The following is a 20,740-nucleotide window of genomic DNA, read 5'->3' as shown; positions in this document are numbered from 1 at the left end:
AATAGAGGCGCTTTTTATATTTTTTTTTTATAAACTCTAATTTAAAAAGTGTAACTTTTAGGTTGTGTGTGGTCTAGCGTGCTGTAATTAATTTTGGTGATTCCTGCACATGTCTGTAATAATAGGAAAAAAGAAAAATGTCTCCATCATAATCTATGCTAAAGTTATTGTATTCCAACTGATGAGAGGTGCTGTACAAGCCACAGGGAGCGATCATTGCTTTCATATTTCACTATTCTTTCTGTTTGATCAAACATAATTCACTGTGTTTGGAGCACGTCAGACATATAAAAGGATTACTTATGCACATCACCTCAAAAACAGTGGAGAATGGCCCTGAAGCGCACAGCATAAGGTAAGAGATGACAGCTGTCTGTGCTATCTGGGGCTGCTTATTGATCATGAATGTATTGTTTTCACTTCTGCGCCATGGAAACACTCATTCATTTGACAAATGTTTGATATGTGAATATAATTCAGTAAAAAGAACGCCAGAACCGTTTGAGCACCGGCAAGAGCTTTCATTTGAGCTATAACTTGTACATGTGTCATATGAAAAATATGAAAATGAGCCAATGTTCAATACCCAGCTCGGGTATCCAAAATACTGTGTATTTAAGTGTAAATAACTTTGGTAATGTAGAATAAAAACCAAAGTGATGCATATGTGCTTAAAATATAGATTCTACACTTTCAAAGTGCAAAGGTCTGGTGCAATGCTAGCCCTTTATATCTTAAAGCGAAGGTCAATGACGACCGCGGAGTTTAACTGGTTAGAGAGTCAAAATGACATCAAAAATATGCCAAAAATGCTAATCGATTTGATGTCAATTGACTACCTTGATGTCAAAAGGATATCACGATGAGCATTGGCATAAAACAACACACATCGATTATTATTAAGACAGTCCTGTAATCGATTGACGTGTTTTAAATGTCTTTTTGACATCAAGGTAATTTACACGCATGCAAATCTGTAGTTTCTAACTAAAGCTTTCAGATAGATAAAACATTTTGTATATTATAATACTGGTAATATTATAAGTTATATAATAACTTCTGGTATCATTATTTTTGTATCATTAATGTGTGGATGTCAGATGTATCAGCGACACACTACACTACCTGACAAAAGTCTTGTCATCGATCCCAGTTGAAAGAGCAACTAGCTGATCATTTGGAAGTGGCAGAAGGTGGATTTTTCTGATGAATCATCTGTTGATCTGCATCCCAATCATCACACATACTGCAGAAGACCTACTGGAACCAGCATGCACCAAGATTCTCACTGAAATCAGTCAAGTTTGGTGAAGGACAGATCATGGTTTGGGGTTACATTCAGTATGGGGGCGTGCGAGAGATCTGCAGAGTGGATGATCAACATCAGCAGCCTGAGGCATCAAGACATTCGTGCTGCCCATTACATTACAAACCACAGGAGAGGGACAATTCTCCAGCAGGATAGCGCTCCTTCTCATACTTCAGCCTCCACATCAAAACTCCTGAAAGCAAAGAAGATCAAGCTGCTCCAGGACTGGCCAGCCCAGTCACCAGATATGAACATTATTGAGCATGTCTCGGGTAAGATGAAGGAGGAGGCCTTAAAGATGAACACAAAGACTCTTGATGAACTCTGGGAGTCCTGCAGGAACACTTTCTTTGTCATTCCAGATGACTTTATTAATCAGTGATGTGAGTCATGTCAGAGATGTATGGATGCAGTCCTCCAAGCTCATGATGGAGTCAGACACAATATTCATTCTGTCTCCACTGCAGAAGGACTTTATATTCTATACTGGACATTATTTCTGTTCAGTGATGAGACTTTAGTCTGAGCAAAGTCAAACCTTACTGTCCTGATGAAATCATTCAAAATCAAGGCATGATCAGATTTTATTTTGGTCAATAAGTATCATCTAGAGGCCTTTGCCTTTCATATAAACCACTTCTCATACCAAATGATCAACTAGAAGTCGACTTATTATTTGTTGTTCCTAAAACTTGGATAGCCGACAAGAATTTTGTTAGGTAGTGTAAAAAAAATGCTGCTCTTACTTAAGAGTTTTTGTCTTTTTTTAGTCTAAATATCTAAAATTCCTAAATCAATAAGCATTTTCTAGACAAGCCAAAAATATTGTCTTGTTTTCAGAAATAATATGTCAAAATGAAGTGAGTTTTTCCTATAAATAAGCAAAATAATCTATCAATAAGGTAAGAAAAATAATCTTGTTTTTCATTTTCACATAAGATTAATTTTATTATCCCATTGGCAGATTACTTTGGTTGTTTTAAGGAAAAACGAATTAAAGTTTTGTATATAAGTTCTGAAAATAACACAATATTTTTGCTTGTCTAGAAAATGCTTCATGATTTATGTATTTTTAGATATTTGGACTAGAAACAAGACAAAAACTCAAAGTAAGAGAAGCATTTTTTGCAGTGCAGGGTTTTGGCATCAAATCGATTTGCACTCTTGATATGTTTTTTTGACATCAATGTCAATTTGATATTGTTTTGGCATTATTACTGCCCTGTTTTAAGTTTGGCACAATGAAGACTTTTTTTTCTACATGGATAAAGGGACTTTTTGGGAATTTATATTTATATTTGTAAACACATCTTGTTTCCCAGAGATGGGTTGCGGCTGGAAGGGCATCCGCTGCGTAAAAACATGCTTGATAAGTTGGCGGTTCATTCCGCTGTGCCGACCCCGGATTAATAAAGGGACTAAGCCAAAAAGAAAATGAATGAATGAATAAATCATATGTCATTTCAGTGAATGGAGTGCAGATAATCGATTTTTATCAGTGAGGTTTATTCACTTCATCTTTATTTCTATAACGCTTTTACAATGTATATTGTGTCAAAGCGGCTTCACATAGAAGTTCTAGTAAATTTAAACTGTGTCAGTGCAGTTTTCAGAGTTGAAGTTCAGTTCAGTGTGGTTTAATTTTCACTGCTGAATGTCTAAACACTGAAAAGCAAATTTATCAATGCGCAGCTCAATCCAGGCAAGCCAGTGGCACGACATCACTTTATTAACATTACAGTGCTCAGCATAAATGAGCACATCCCCTTCAAAAATTATATATTTTATTAATTTCTCAGTGAATATGAACTATATATGTAGCGGAATTTTTGCTTTGAGCCGCTATCTAGGTAAGGGTAAACAATGACACATGAGTCCGTTGTACAACATTTTCTCATCACATCTTGTGCTGTCGAATCAGTGTAATAGCACCTGCCACTACATACAAACTCACTAGCTGCGTCCCAAAAAGCACACTATGCACTCATGCACTATGTACTTATGCACTTACACACTCAACAGGGTAGTATATGTAGTGTTGTCCCAAATGGCACACTAATGTTTTTACTAAGCAGAAATTCAAACCGTTTCCCTGATGATGTTTGACGTTTGCCAAATCAGTGAAATAAACGACCGAATTATCAAATAATACCTGCCGTGAGTATTGCCGCATTCACCATCGGGAGGCGCTATAATTACTCTCGTAGGAGAGTTTTGCTTTCACCATCCAAAATAAATAAAGTTATCCAACATGTGCGCCTGATAGCTCCGCCCCTTTCGCTACGTGAGCAAACCTGCGGTCGTTCAGTGCGTGAAGTGTCCATCGGTCCACACTTCACTTTAGCGGCTGAATGAGTGCATCATCCGGGTAATTAAAGTGCACTTATTATTATTAGAGTTTTCAGTGTGAACACACTACCTACACTATTTATACTACAAAATGGCATAGAATAGTGCTTAAGTATGTGATTTGGGACGCAGTTACTGTCTGAAATTTGTTTCCTGCCCCACCGACTACCCGGCTGCCTTAAATCTCAATTTCGACAGAATAAAAGTCTTCATTGACAAAATCCAAAAAACAATAAAGCAAATTCTCCAACTTGAATAGTATACAAAAAGCAAACACTTAAAATTATACTTATTAAATGTAAACTTAATAATTATCATATCCAACCAACCTGTTAAATCCAAACATAATAAAATAATAAAAGAAAGAAATGGCTCCAACAATATATTTTGGTGCATTTAAGCAAAACAGTTTTATCAAACATATATTTCCATTAAAATAAGAGTTTGGTCACCTAACATCTTTTTGAAATAGAGCGATAATTCATTTAAACTGACTTCTAATCTAATTTAATATTTTTATGGTTCTGTCAATTATTTTGCCTTTATTAAACTTGTATTTAAGATGTTCATCTAACATATTCATCTGGATGTACTATATTTTGCATTGTGATTTTAAGGAATTTTGTTAGATTAGCTCCTGTTTTGGAGTTGGTTCTGTTACGAATGCGTACACAGAGATAGAGTAGACAGGGTCAACAGGAACAAGCAGTAACATGAGGGTCATCAAAAGCCAAATGCAGAAAGGCAGGCAGTGGTCAGGGCAGACACCAAACACTTCAAAAAAAATAAAAATAAATAAAAACAATCACAAAACAGTCCACAGATAAATACTAAGCGAAGTTTATTTATAAACTAATTTCGAGAGGAGCACGCGCTTATGATTGATAGCAGCTGGTCCACATTAGCTAACAATGATTCACCAATCAGATGACTCCTTTACCACTATAAAGGATTGGGTGCCACGCCTCCCTTTTAAAATAGTACTGAACTCGTATGAATTAGCCACTAAACTGACAAAACGTAAAATAATTATGTTTCCTCGTGAGATCAGGCTGGCTATAACATATTTCAAATAGCTTAAAGTTAATCTTAAATGTAAATAAAAAATAACAATTAATATGCTTGAAGTTGTTCCAAAATAACACATTTAATATCCACTTAGTATAGTACAATTAAAATATGATAATTTCGTCAAAAAATACAACTTAAGTACACTTTCTTTTCACCTGGGATTACATTTAAACAAGAACAGTGAAATATATTAAGTATTAGGGCTGCTCAATATCGGAAAAATCTAACATGGCAATGCTTTTTTGCTCTGCAAAATATTTTGCGATATGAATCCAGTTTTACTAGATGACTTGAATAATTATTTGGAAAGAATTATGTATTTTAGATTGATCTCCATACAATAAAATAAACTAATATACAAGAAACGTATACAAATTAAATAATTAAATGTAAAATAACTGCATAGTCTTCTTAGCATAAATGTTTCAATAAAATTAATAACGAAATATTGTGCAGCCCTATTAGTGTGTATATATACACACACACATATCTATATATATATATCTCAAGGCATCATTGGCCCAAGGCCAGTGTGTGAGATGCTTGAGACAGGTTCATTACTGGCCCGATTTGGGCCACCTTTTTGTTAAATAATTTCGAACTGAAATAAAATACCTTCACATTTTCCATACTTCTCTTTTTGTTTTGTCAACACATAATTTTACTTATTATACATATATTTACATTTTAAAAGTATTATTTAAATAATTTTTAACATTTAAATAATTATAGGCATTATTTTTGACACATTATTTAAAATATGTGGCTAAAAAATAGCTATTAAATTTGATTTTTTCTTTGGTGGGGCCAGTGGAAATTTTGGCCGGGCAAGTAAAAATCGAAACCATTGGCCCGATCGGACCAGTAGAAAAAATCCTTTGCGTTGAACCCTGTATGTATATATATATATATATATATATATATATATATATATATATATATATATATATATATATATATATATATATATATATATATATTTGGCCTTATATCAGATTTCTGTATGAGGGTCCTTGTAACCTCACCTAAAAAGTAATTGTCCAGATTGCTGCATATTGTAAACGTCAAATAAAGTAATACTGTGAGCTTTGTGCTATTAAACTGCCTTCATATTATCATTGTGTTGTCTTCTGCTGTTTGTGAGTGCTTCTGAGAGTAATAAACACATGTGCAAATATGGCTGAGATTTCTCTTGAGTCTGCTCTCTCTCTATCTCTTTATGGATGAACAGGTAACTGTTGCCATGGTAAACTCCCACTCATGTGCCAAACAAAGACCAAGATGGGCAAATTTTCCCTTCCACACTTTTGAGTCGGCTCAGTTTAAAGCATTAGTATGGTGATGATCACACTCTGTGGTATTTCATGGGGAAAAGTGTTTAAATATTTAAGACGGTTCACCCATGCTGCCATCATGTACTCGCCCTTCACATTTAAAACCTATTTGAGTTTCTACTGTTGAAGACAAAAGGAGATATTTTGAAAAATGCTGGTAGCTGGCACCCATTGACTTCCATACAATGCAATACAAATGGACACCGAAAGCTTCACTAAATAGTTAGAAGCATCTACAATTGGGAACAATTTAAAGGGTTTGAAAATAGTCCAATTTTAATGTTGATTTAGAGTTTTGCATTTTCACAAACTTCCTTGATTATTACAAACCCAGGCTCAGTCTGATTACGTTCCTCTATGTACAATTCTGAACAGAGCAAAATATGTCCCAGGAGATACATTTTTCAGTTTATGTTTTCACGAATCCACCAGAGGGCGCTGTGTACAGTTTTTCAGATCTCCAATTTCTCTCACAAGTACAATTCCCACCTGCTGTTCTCATGTATATCCACTAGAGGCCACTGTCGACTGACTGACTGACTAACCGATCAACCAGCCGACCCCCTTCCCTTAACCCAACCAATAGTGTTTAAAAAAGCACCGATTGACCGCCGCAGACCCACTTCCCTATAGCCAACCGCAGTGTTTTAAGAAGCAATGCATAAAAAGAAAAGCCCTCGCCTGATTTTTACCACGTTTTCAGATTTTACTATGTCCTCACTCTGTTATTTACTTGTTTATTTTATTTTTTAGCCTTTGTTTTTGCCTTGCGCGCTTTTTGGAATTGTTCTTCACCAGACTTAAACCCTGTTGTCGCCATAAACTCCGCTCTGTGCTCAAGTACGTGTACATGTCAAGCTACCGGACAAACTGGTAACGCTGGTAAAGCCGCCCACACAGAGCTAAGCGGTCAGCTGGTAAGCCCAAAAAGGAACGCCGTCAATACCGCCCCATAGCGTTTGTTTTAAAGATGAAATGCAGCCATATGTAGCTCTGGATACATAATTCATGGTTCAAAAACATATATACTGTAGGACTATGTTTTCAGAATGAGCCTATGTTTATTACTACGCCAGATTGAGAGTATAGTTCCTACCCATATAGGCCTATCAACATTTAATTTTCTGTTGGTCTTCGTACAAGATATACTTACAGAATTTTCAAGCTTCAAATACTGTAGGAAAATAAATAACTTTTGTGGACAATATGCTAATAATCTGATCCAATTCAATTAGCTAAGCTAAGATATGCTAAAAGTGCTCCTGCCAGACCTGGAGATGGATTATAAAGTAAATAAACAATTGTTCAAGTCTAGGGTTGTAAAATAAGTCGCCCCTCCCCCCAAAATGTAGTATTTCTTTAATATACATATTAACAGGGGTGTCAAAGTCAATTGCTGGAGGGCCGCAGCCCTGCAGAGTTTAGTTCCAGCCTTGCTTCAACACACTAATCTGTAGGTATCAAGCCTAAAGCACTCAATTCGTTTGATCATGGGTGTTTAATTAGGGTTGGAACTAAACTGTGCGGAGCTGTGGCCCTCCATGAACTGAGTTTGACACCTGTGCATAAGAAGATGGTTCTATAGTCTGGGGGCAGCCACTTAAATTGATCAAGATTCTTGTTTTTTTAATATGGAATTAATTGTTCATCAAGGGCGAGGCAGTGGCGCAATAGGTAGTGCTGTCGCCTCAAGAAGGTCGCTGGTTCGAGCCTCGGCTCAGTTGGCGTTTCTGTGTGGAGTTTGCATGTTCTCCCTGACTTTGCGTTGGTTTCCTCCAGGAGCTCCGGTTTCCCCAACAGTCCAAAGACATGCAGTACAGGTGAATTGGGTAAGCTAAATTGTCCATAGTGTATGAGTGTGTGAATGTGTGTGTGGATGTTTCCCAGAGATGGGTTGCGGCTGGAAGGGCATCCGCTGCGTAAAAACTTGCTGGATAAGTTGGTGGTTCATTCCGCTGTGGCGACCCCGGATTAATAAAGGAACTAAGCCGACAAGAAAATGAATGTTCATCAATATGTTTTCGGAAAATGCCGCACTTTAAAAATTAGCATCTACAGGTAACAAGTATAAGGAAACCAAAACTGGAGTAATTCCCTTACTACAAGTCTTCTTTGTACATGTTAATTGTTTGTCCATTGTAATTTTTTTTCCGACTATGGAAGTGGATGGGTGCCAGCAACCCAAGCATTCTTTAAAATATCCTCTTTAGGATTCAACAGAAGAAAGTAACTAATAAAGGTTTAAGTCCACGTGAAGGAGAACAAATGATGAAGGGATTTTAATTTTAAGATGAACTAGATCTTCATTTTTTAACATCACAGTCCTGTAATGAATTCTTCTTTCTGTCGCCCCAGGTTGTGTCTTTTCGAGAACATTAGCCGCAGCCGATGGGATTCATGACACGTTAAAATTCAAGATGGAAAACACAGCCTTGGCTTTTTCTGCCCAGGGCTGGTGTGGCCCCAATGTTTCCACCTTTTCATCGGAGTGGGATGATAAAATGAACTCCTTTCTCAAGGCACCGGACGTGATCAAACCCCCTCCGCAGTTTCAGGATCCAGAGGAGCCGGGTCCAGCGTCACCCACCAGCACCGCTGTTGTGAAAAGACGAGAAAAGGATGGTGTGAAAAAAGAGCGTAGGAGTAGACCAGCGAGTAACATCGAGCTCCACAGACGCTCCTTGTCACTTTCCACCGCTGTCAACTCCAACCCTGGTGTGGTCCGACGCCGATGTGAAAGCTACGCTCTTTCCTATCCCAGCAGCAGCTCGGAAGACAGCGGCAGTGACAGCACGTCGGCCAGGAGGAGTGATCTTCTTCCAGATGCAGTGCCAAGATCCAGATCCAGGAGCATTATCCTTAGGAAGGCTAAAAGCAAACCTGCTCCTCCTGTGCGAACAGTCTCACTGCAAAGGCTCGCAGCGGCAAAGCATTCAGAACATAAAGTGCAAGGCCTTAAAAAAGATACCACAAAACTGCCAGATCTCATCCCAACCTCAAAGCAAGAACTCAGTAAGGGAACTCCTGAAGCACCTGGTAAGGTCGTATTGATGGCAACGGTTTCTTCCCACAAAGCACTTAATGAGCTTCGATCCAGCGAACCAACTCCCATGCCAATCCACGAATGTGGTCATTCTGAAATGAACACATCCCCGTCCTCTTCGCACTCTTCCACATCTCAGCCGTCCATCTGTTCTCCTTCGAAGCGCATCGGCTCAAACTCTCCATCCAGTGGCTACGCAAGCCAGTGTGAAACTCCAACCCAATCAGCCCTTTCCCAATCGGTCAGCATGGGACCTTCGCCATTAGCCTGCAGGATGCGGCATAAGCCGACCAGTGTTATTCCTGGCCAAAGAGCAAGAAACCGCAACGCAAGGCTGTCTCTTCAGCTTCCAGAATTTCAGAAGCACACTCCCGATCCAGAGCCTTCCGCGGTGCAGCCGAAAGTGAGCCTAAGACGCAACTCGGACAGCACGGAAGCCACCAGGCCCAAGCAAAGGATGAGTAGCAGCCTGCTGGTAATGCCGATGGTTACTCAAGAGGAGCTGAACAACGTGCAGCTACGCTCCGTCAGCAGTTCTGATCTGGAGAACGCTCAGGAAATCACGGCCAACATTATCGAGGAGGAGACGGAGAGATGCGGAAAATCCTTCAGCCCTAAGAGCAGCCAAAAACCCAAACCTCCCGTGGCTCCGAAGCCGCAGAGAAACAAGTGGCCACCCAACGCACAACGCTTTGGGCCAACTTCTGAAGCAGAACCGCCAACAGTCAGCGAGAGATCAGAAGACATCTACGCAATGGTTAACAAAGTCAAACCTACAGTGAGCGTAAAGCCGCACAGCATTGAACAAGCACCTCATCTGAGGCAGCAGATTGTTCCGGATGCTCGTTCTCCACAGATGAGAGACCCCCGTCAGCCACAACCCCCATGCACTTTAGAGTCAAAGAATGCAAAAGTTCCCCCATTAAACACAGCCAGCCGCATTAGCCAGCTTCACAAGAAGAGAAGAGCCCCTACACCGCCTCTGGCAAAGACTCCAGATGTGGACGGCTCACTTTATCCAAACCCAGCCGATGCCCAGTCTCCAACTAATCTCTGCAAGTCTCCAAAATCTCCGACCTCCGCAAGTCAATTTCATGTAACTCTGTATGGCGTGATTCCATCGTACCCTTTGGTCACGGAGCCACAGCACTCGAGGGAACCAGGTAAGACAACTGCAATGGACAAGAACTACAATAAACTAGGGATCTATGGAATAAAATCGCTGTCAAAAATATTTCGTGGATAAATAAAATTCACGCAATTGTAATAATAAAATCGTAAAGAAAAACGGAACATACTCATAATTTTACGAGGGTACAATTCCAAAATCTGCGATTAGAACAGACACAGATACGACACTTTCTTTGTCTGTTTGTATATTACTGATAAATGTACGATATGTGTACTTCACAAACACGAAATACAGTATCACAACAGACATGACAAAGTGATTGCCAGTACAAATCAAACAGCGACACTCCACTGTCAAAATTACATCACGGCTGTCACAAGCATTAATAAACAAGCGAGAGCCATTGATCACAACGGTGCACTTGCTGGGCACGCAGAGCCCCCACACACCATCTCAGGTAAGATTTTTGTTATTCCCTCTTTGAGAAATGTCCGTCATGAGCTGTAATTAAGGTTGGGACTTAATGAGGTCCATTTTCGCTGTGTTTCTTGGACATTTTACAGAATCAAAATTAAAACAGGCCGAGAATAGTGAGCTAGCATAATGTAAGTTAACAATGCAGGCAGTGAGGGCAGAATTTCTCTAGGAATGACCTTCAGCTGTTTAACTATAACGTGACGTTTGTTGATTAAGTAACCTTTAAATTAAAATTTATCAGTCAGATACAAACAGATAAAGAAAATGTCCTATCTGTGTCTGTTCTAATCGCACACTTTGGAATTGTACCCTCGTAAAATTATAAGTATGTTCCGTTTTCCTTTACGATTTTATAATTACAGATGCCTGAATTTTATTTACGCACAAAATATTTATGACATCGATTTTAGGGTTCAGTGGTGTAAAGTAATTAATTACAAATACTCAAATTACTCTGAGTAGTTTTTCTCAGGAATTGTACTTTACTAAGTACTCTAACTCTAGCACTAAGTTCTCTGAGCACAGTAAAGTTCCTTTGTTTAATTAGCTCTTCTTGTGTGTATGATGTTGAATCGCTGAATGCGTCGTGTTACGTTTTTAAATAAATGAACAAACTGTATGTATTCTGTCAGTGCTTCCATGAGCTTGGTTTGCGGTGCATTACACAGATCAACCTGCTTTCTGGCAACATATTTTAGGTACTTATTTCTTTATGTCGGGTGACGCAGTGGTGCAGTAGGTAGTGCTGTCGCCTCACAGCAAGAAGGTCGCTGGGTCGCTGGTTCGAACCTCGGCTCAGTTGGCGTTTCTATGTGGAGTTTGCATGTTCTCCCTGCGTTTGCGTGGGTTTCCTCCGGGTGCTCTGGTTTCCCCCACAGTCCAAAGACATGCGGTACAGGTGAATTGGGTAGGCTAAATTGTCCGTGGTGTAAAAATGTGTGTGTGGATGTTTCCCAGAGATGGGTTGCAGCTGGAAGGGCATCCGCTGTGTAAAAACGTGCTGGATAAGCTGGCGGTTCATTCCGCTGTGGTGACCCAGGATTAATAAAGGGACTAAGTCGACTAGAAAATGAATGAATGAATTTCTTTATGTCAACAGATCATCCGTCATACGATGTAGAGAAGAGGGATCGAATGCCTGACCTCGGACCACTACAGTTAGTAGGAGAAGGAGACGATGTATTTCTTTACAAGTCCAAATCTCAAACCACGGAGGACCTGTTCACCATCATTCACAGGTAATAATAAACATGTGCATGACACCTATCATAAAGCACAGTTTTTCAGTGTTTACGGATATGCCTTTTCACATTCTGATTCCAATGCCTCATTATTAAACTGACTATAATTAAATGAAATATATTATGTGTTCTTTGGAAGTGTTTACTTGCATTGTGATGATATTATATTGTGATTCTGGCGTTATATAATGAGTGGCATAAGATGGTCGTAAAATGCTGTTTATTTTGGTGCAATATATTGTACGACACAAAAAAGACATGGTGACAGGCCTAAATGCTGTGAATTCCTACTTAAACGAAATGTTATTGAGGAAAAGCCAACAAAATATATTGTGAAATGACAACTGTAACAAATGAAAATGAACTCTGCTTTCTTATCAAAAAATAAAATGATTTTATGATTCACATTTTGCAGGTCTAAAAGAAAGCTCCTGGGTCGCAAAGACTCCTTTGACAATAAGCAAGGAGACTCTGGGACTCAAACTCTCGGCAGCGGAGCTTCACGGATCAGTTCTCAGAACGACAACTTCATGGCTTTCCTGAGGAGGACACGAAGCGCCAAAGCCGGCTGCGGAGAGCGGATCTCAGCCACGGAGCTGCTCAGAAGCTCCAAGCCCACGGCTAACATTGCAGCAAACATCAGCCATTGCAAAAATAGCTACGTACAGTCACACGGTCCATAAAATATCATCAGTTTTACTAATCTGGCTAGTCAAACACTTCTGAAACAATGGACCCTTTTCACAAGACTGTTATGACGCTTTTTTAAAAATGTGTAAACATTTATTTGTATTTACGTATGTATTATATCATCTTTGGATCAAATTACAAAAAACGAATTAGCGCAGTGTGTATGGGAGCGGGACAGTCCATTTAACATTATTCTCTCTTCCGGCTGCCGTTATCAGTCTCGCACTATTTTTTCCTTTTTTTTTTGAAAGTCTTGATAACACCATTGTGGAGTTTTTATTTTATTATTTCAGCAAATAGGATTGTAAAAAAAATATTTGTTGTACTTTCCCATTCACTGCGCTCTAAAGTTACCAACCATGATGACTTTCACTGCTGAGAAACCCAGAAATGTGAAAAGGGTCCATACTAAAGTGACAGTTCACCCAAAAATGTCAATTATGTCATTGTTTACTCATTTTACATTTGTTCCAAACCTGTTTCTTTGAGCAGGGTCTGTCTGCGGACTGCAAGACAGGGGCGTAGCATGAAGGGGGCGTAACTTGTAGTAGAGGTGTAACTTACCCTAACCCTAATCCTTTAACCCTATTAATCATCGTTTTAATCATTAACGTCTACACCTTCCCCAACCATCATCATTATTAACTTCTACACCTTCCTTAAACCTAAACCCAACCATCACAGTTATTAACATCTACACCTATCCCCAACCTTAAACCCAACCATCACAGATACTAATGTCTACACCTTCCCCAACCTTAAACCCAACCATCACAGATACTAATGTCTACACCTTCCCCAACCTTAAACCCAACCATCACAGTTATTAACATCTACACCTATCCCCAACCTTAAACCCAACCATCACAGATACTAATGTCTACACCTTCCCCAACCTTAAACCCAACCATCACAGATACTAATGTCTACACCTATCCCCAACCTTAAACCCAACCATCACAGTTATTAATGTCTATACATACCACGACCTAAACCCAACCATCACAGTTATTAACATCTACACCTATCCCCAACCTTAAACCCAACCATCACAGATACTAATGTCTACACCTATCCCCAACCGTAAACCCAACCATCACAGATACTTATGTCTACACCTTCCCCAACCTTAAACGCAACCATCACAGTTATTAACATCCACACCTATCCCCAACCTTAAACCCAACCATCACAGTTATTAATGTCTATACATACCACGACCTAAACCCAACCATCACAGTTATTAACATCTACACCTATCCCCAACCTTAAACCCAACCATCACAGATACTAATGTCTACACCTATCCCCAACCGTAAACCCAACCATCACAGATACTTATGTCTACACCTATCCCCAACCTTAAACCCAACCATCACAGTTATTCATGTCTACACCTTCCCCAACCCTAAATCCAACCATTACAGGTATTAACATCTACACCTTCCCCAACCATCACAGTTATTAATGTCTATACATACCACAACCTAAACTCAACCATCACAGTTATTAACATCTACACCTATCCCCAACCTTAAACCCAACCATCACAGATACTAATGTCTACACCTATCCCCAACCTTAAACCCAACCATCACAGATACTAATGTCTACACATATCCCCAACCTTAAACCCAACCATCACAGTTATTCATGTCTACACCTTCCCCAACCCTAAATCCAACCATTACAGGTATTAACATCTACACCTTCCCCAACCATCACAGTTATTAATGTCTATACATACCACAACCTAAACCCAACCATCACAGTTATTAACGTCTACACCTTCTACAAATCTAAACCCAACCATCATAGTTCATAACGTCTACACCTTCCCCAACCCTAAACCCAACCATCATAGTTTCTAACGTCTACAACTAACGACCCAACTACCACAGCTATTAACGTCTATACCCATGACAACTCTACACCCAGCCATCAGTAATTAACATCTACACCTTCCCCAACCCTAAACCCAACTATTACAGTTGTTAACGTATAGCCGTGAGTTGCAAAGGCTTGACACGCTCACCATTGTACTGTTATTTGCAACCACAGGGGGCGACGCCAAGCAGGCTAACTGTCATGATAAAACGGATGAAGCAGTCAGCGAGTGGAGATGCTTAATGAATGAATAAACTAATATATCAAATGAATAGGCTGTGCATAAATTTAGAGAAAACGCATGAAAACATTTGCTGAAAAGGTTCTCCGGTAGGTATTTCTGCCATCTTGCCAACAACACGTCGCTGTGACATCTTGCACGGTTCAATTGGATCTCGATAACTGCAAGTTATACCTCGCTAACTTACTACAAGTTACGCCCCTTTCATGTTACAAGTTACAAGCTACAAGTCACGCACCCTCAAGAAGTATTCTTTGTTTTTACTATGGATGTCGATGGCCGGCTTTTCTAACATTCTTCGCAGTTTCTTCTTTTGTGTTAAACAGACACTCAAGTCAACGCTCAAATGAGGAAATCAAAATTTTACGTATCCTCAACTGAATTCTTTACTTTTATTAAACATAGTTAAATGTTTTTTTTAAGTAAACTCAACACTGAGCTCAAAAATATGTCCATCTAACTTACTACTTTAAACTGATTTGACAATTTGTAAGTTGGATTAGGTGGTTAGGATGAGCGCATTTTTATTTTTGAGTGAACTATCTCTTTAAAAATAAAAAATAAATTCCAACACAGGCTGAAAATGTAGCCCTATATACGTTTCTGGAGATTACAAATTATGTAGACTGAGGATTGGGTTTAGGGAAGTGTGTGGGCAGGTCAATTAGTGCTTTTAAAAATACTAATGGTTGGGTTTAGGTAATGCCGAGTTCAGACTGCATGATTTTCAAAGTAGTCGTGTCACAGATGTTTTCACACTGCATGACTATCTGGGCTGGCGTTTCGTCGCTGCTTTGTTTACACTGCAAGATGGATCGGCGACAGGGGCATTCACATTGCATGACTTTAATATAGGGAGAATCGCCGACAACTTCGTCCAAACTACGTCTTACAGCCAAAAACATGTAGTATATCTTTTATTAACTACATAATGAGAAAGAAGCCTTTAATGGGGTAGAACATGTACATGTTTGCTCACCTGGGTTTAAAGGGAATTAGCCATTTCTCCTCAACATTGATAATAAACTAATTTCTTTCTGTATGAAACGTCAAACAGACACGGCTGCTCCTGAGTCCTGTCAAACCTCCACTAGTTTTTCCTCCATTTCGTGGGTCCAAATAAACCGAAAAAAGAGCGATTTTAACTTCTCCCCCAGCCTCCCGCTGGCCTGCAGCAGGTATATACACACACACACACAAGTGAAAGCTGCTCTCTCATTGGCTGTAGGCGATGGCTGATGTTATTTTCAGTCAAAACTTAATTCACACGGCATGATTTGAATCGCCGACAGCTCCAGATATTTAGCAAGTCAAATATCTCGCAGGCATCGGCGACTCATCGGCGATTCTCTCAGATCGCGTCTTTGATTGTTCATACTGTGTGATTGTCACTCACGTGCACGAGCAGCGATTTGCCTGTGATTTCAGGCATTTGTCGGCGATTTCTCAAAACCTGTCGGCGAGCCAAAATCGGGGCTAAAATCACGCAGTCTGAACTAGGCATAAGGAGGAGGGTGGGGGCGATTGGTCTGTTAAACCTGGTTTATACTTCTGCGTCAAGTGACCGGCGTGACCCAAGGCGCATGCAACGTGCGTAGCTGTGCATTTGTTTTTTTGCATTTGCATAATGCATCTGTTGGTCTGCATTAACACTTCCGAAACGCTAGTTGGCAGTGAGGTGTGAATGTTCCTCTGTGTCGAGTTTCTTCGCTGCTGTTTTGTTTTCCTGAACACTTCCTGGATGTACAAGTGGCTCAAACTCGCTCATTTTGAGGCAGGAACCGGCGGACGTGCAACAACTTTAACTATGAGGTAAACACAAAACAAAACTTTCCATCAGGAGCTCCTTCACACTTGTAAACAATCGCTCCATCAGGCTCGCACCATTCGCGCGGCTCTCGGCCCCGCCCACACTCAGCAGCGCTACCAAGCCGACTAATCACAGAGCTTGCGCTACGTGTCGTTGCGACGTGTGGTTACATTTTTTGAGAGTTGCACATCAGCGATGCCAACAGCCACGGCAAAGGGCTATGCGTCAACGCCGTAGCATACGCGTGCGTTTGACGAAGAAGTATAAATCAGCCTTTAGTCAGTCTGTCAGTCGAGAGCAGCCTCTGGTGGATTTACGTGAGAACAGCAGGTGTGAATGACAATCATGAAAGCAATTTGAGATCGAAAAAGCACAGCGACCTCTGTAAGATTCACGAAAACAACAACTGCAAAAAAACGTAGCTCCTGGGACGTATTTTGCTCTCTCCAGAAATGTATACAGGGGTACGTAATCAGAATGAGCCCTGATTGAAAAATTGGCTTGTAGAAATTTGCTTTTGTTTCAGATTGGACCGTTGTTCAATGTTGTTCATGAATTGCGTTTTTCAGTGTATCGAATAATAACAATGTGCACATTCAAATATAGCTTTATGTGTTCTTGTAAATATAACAGAATGGTTTACATCTGTACATTCAAACATAGCTTTATGTGTTCATGTAAATATAAATGTTCTAAGAGAAGAGACGCTATCTATCCTGAGAGAGAAACTACTGTTTATCACATATTGCCACTGAATATGAAAACATATATATATAAAATATAATTAGTTGTGTTTGGGCTTCCTGCCTTCTTACCGAAGCAGATTGTTTATCAATGACTGTTTTAAAAATGCGCTGCTGTAGATTTGCACATGTTCAGTATATTAAATTTCTTTGGAAGAACAATTCATGCCTGATTTTGTGCTTCAGACACATTTTATATCCATCTGTACCTTTATTGTTTATTATTATGTGTCATTTAAATGTCCCATAACGTGTTTAGATGTTAGTATGAGTATGTTGTTAGTTTTAAAGGATATAAGCTAGCATCTAGTATAAGCTTATAGCTAAAACAGTGACAATATTTGCATTTAGAAAATAAAAACCCAATAAAAACTAAATGGATCAACAGTTGTATCTGAAATCGCCCCTATACACTTAAATATTGCACTATTTGAGGGAGCTGCCACTTTTAGTGGTGTCCAAAGCCATAGTCAGTATACGAATTTCTCTCATGTTTTTTGGTTTAGTTAAAGACTAATGAAGTAATTGTAGGCCTAATGTATTTCTTATTTCTTTTTTTTTTATTTTGTTAAAGTTCATGTTATATCCGGGGTGGAGTTTGCCTTTGGTTTTATAATGTCTTTTGTTTTTATAATCTTTTTGTTTGATAAGAAAAGAACTTGATGGTCATACATTTATTTATTTATTTATTTATTTATTTATTTATTTATTTATTTATTTATTTATTTATTTATTTATTTATTTATTTATTTATTTATTTATTTATTTATTTATTTATTTATTTATTTTTAATTTAAGTTCCAACCACAGGTAAGACGTTGAATGAATTGTTTTTGTAGTAATAAATCTGTCCACAAGATGGTGGCCTCTTCTGCTGTTCAATGGTTCATACTCATGTTGACAAGCTCTGAGTTGAGCAACATAACTCCTGTTTATGTTCTACTCTGGGTTCAATCAATTCTCAAGTCCACATATCAGCACTTATAAAGATTTAAAATGGTTATATTGTAGTAATAATAATAATTCCTTAAATTTATATAGGGCTTTTCTAGGCACTCAAAGCGCTTTACACACAATGGGGGGAATCTCCTCATCCACCAATTGTGTTACCCATATTACTGCTTGAGCTTTAATGAAGGATAATATTAGGCTACTGATACAGACATGTACTGATATGCTATTATTGGTATTCATTATTAGAAATCTCATAGCAAAATTTCTCTAGCCCGGCTCTGGCCCACACAATATGTTTTTGCTTGGCCCACATGCTGCAGTGAATTATACATGACTGGACCAAGTCTGGCATCCAGACAAGAACCAAAGATGGACTATCTGCACCTTGTCTCATTCATACAAGTTAATAACCCATAACTGGGCCTGAACTAACAGACAAAGCAGGTGCATAGCGGACATTTTAATAGTGGGGGGTTGTATATATATATATATATATATATATATATATATATATATATATATATATATATATATATATATATATATATATAAACCCTATTTAAAAGTGTTCAAATATTTAAATATTCCTTGCTTTAGATGTTTAAGGCATTAAACACAGACTTTCTTCCAGTGTTACATGTTAATTTATTATTTATATTATTAGGTTATAATTTATTAACTTATAACTTAACATAATTTTTAATTTATAACTTAACAGTTATTAAGACACTGTCACTTTATCATGTTGATCATATTTACAAGCTTTTTGCACTATATACTGTTTTGCATCTGCACAACTCTGGTTTGCCCTCCTTGCCATGTGCCATTAAGTGTAACTGTATTGTTTACAAATGTTTAATCTTACTTATATTTTAGATTATATTATATGTGTAATTGTATTTATTGTAATTTCTTTTTAAAATGCTAGTTTTTGTATTAATATCATATGTTAGGCACTGTTGGGTCTGAGAGTAATGTAATTTCTATTCTCTGTTTGTCCTGTACATGTGGTTGAACGCTGACTTTGACTAATGTACTTATAGAAAAAAATAGGCAAATGAATTGTCCAACTATTTTAATATACTTTTTTTTTAATATACAAATAATATTGGTGAATTGGGTAAGCTAAATTGTCCATAGTGTATGGGTGTGAATGAGAGTGTATGGATGTTTCCCAGAGATGGGTTGCAGCTGAAAGGGCATCCGCTGCATAAAACATATGCTGGATAAATTGGCGGTTTATTCCGCTGTGGTGACCCCAGATTAATAAAGGGACTAAGCTGAAAAGAAAATGAATGAATGAGTGAATATATTTGTAGACAATATATTTATGTAAATAGATATTTTGAAAATATTTTAAACTGGCCATTTAAAAAAATAATTAATAAAAATTATTAATAAAAATTATTTAATAAAAAATAAAATAATTTAAAAAATAATTTTATATTATTATTTAGATGCAAAAACCTCTAAATGCCATCTGAAATTGTCCTCTAAAATGAGCATTTTTATCAGGCTATCGTGTGTATGTTTAGTAATATCACGTTAATGCTAAGAATGAGTCCTCTTCTGTTGAAATATATCAACATAAACAATGGAGGCTGAAAAAAATGTTCATTTTCGGTGGAAATTTCAGACAGCACTTAGTATATATTAATAAATTTGGCCTACACTTTTTTTGAGTGTTATGGTAAGTTATTTTAGTACTGACTAATAATGTATATGCACAAATATAATGTTGTATAGCTTCCTATTAAAAATACGAATTTACAAAATAGATTTGTGAGAAGTGTACTCATATATGCTGAACACTGGACATACGTATGTATGTGTGTGTGTTTATGTGTGTGTGTGTGTGTATTCTTTTTAAATGTATTATTATTGTTTTTTGTTTTGTTTGTTTGTTTTGTTCCCACTGGTTATGTTCCTAAAAAATCTATAAAAACTAAGTATTAAAAAGAAAGTGAAGAATAAAACTAAAAATTCTGTCATCATTTACTTGTCCTCAAGTGTTTACAACCCATTTTGAGTTTCTTTCTTCTGTTGAACACAAAAGAAGATACTTTGAAAAATGCTGGAAACCTGTAACCATTGACTTCCATGCTCATTGTTTTTATAGAACTCAATGGTTACAGATTTTGGGCATTCTTCAAAGTATCTTCTTTTGTGTTCAACAGAAGAAACTCAAAATGGGTTGGAAACACTCGAGGCAGAGTAAATAGTGAGTAAATGTTCATTTCAATGGAAATTTCAGACAGCACTTAGAGGTTTCTGCATCTGAACTCTTTATATATATATATATATATATATATATATATATATATATATATATATATATATATATATATATATATATATATATTTGTTATATAAATTTGGGCTACAATTGTTGCACTATTATTTTGTCAGATTAGCTCCAGATTTCACCAGTACTGACTAATCTAATGTATATGCACAAA

The 20,740-nt window shown here is 37.9% G+C and overlaps 1 protein-coding gene across 2 annotated transcripts in view; it reads left to right on the top strand.

Annotated features, from left to right (window-relative positions):
- si:ch73-362m14.2 overlaps nucleotides 1–17,489 on the top strand; it is an 18,388-nt gene extending 899 nt beyond the window's left edge. Inside the window, exons 2-5 of one of the 2 annotated variants that reach the window (XM_087301921.1) lie at nucleotides 8,419–10,269; nucleotides 11,815–11,953; nucleotides 12,372–12,631; nucleotides 13,047–17,489. In XM_087301921.1, the coding sequence (XP_087158047.1) occupies nucleotides 8,481–10,269; nucleotides 11,815–11,953; nucleotides 12,372–12,631; nucleotides 13,047–13,063 (2,205 nt within the window). In that variant the 5' untranslated portion in view covers nucleotides 8,419–8,480 and the 3' untranslated portion in view covers nucleotides 13,064–17,489. Of the gene's footprint in view, nucleotides 1–8,418; nucleotides 10,270–11,814; nucleotides 11,954–12,371; nucleotides 12,953–13,046 lie in introns of those variants that run through there. The other variant, XM_087301922.1, reaches the window with a different exon arrangement.
- Nucleotides 17,490–20,740: the final 3,251 nt, after the last annotated feature.

Source organism: Danio rerio, chromosome 21 (assembly GCF_052040795.2).
Source record: "Danio rerio strain M-AB ecotype USA chromosome 21, GRCz13ab, whole genome shotgun sequence".
Classification (NCBI taxonomy): Eukaryota; Metazoa; Chordata; class Actinopteri; order Cypriniformes; family Danionidae; genus Danio; species Danio rerio.
Note: the sequence above shows the minus strand (reverse complement) of the source record. Positions and strands in the feature narration are given on the sequence as shown.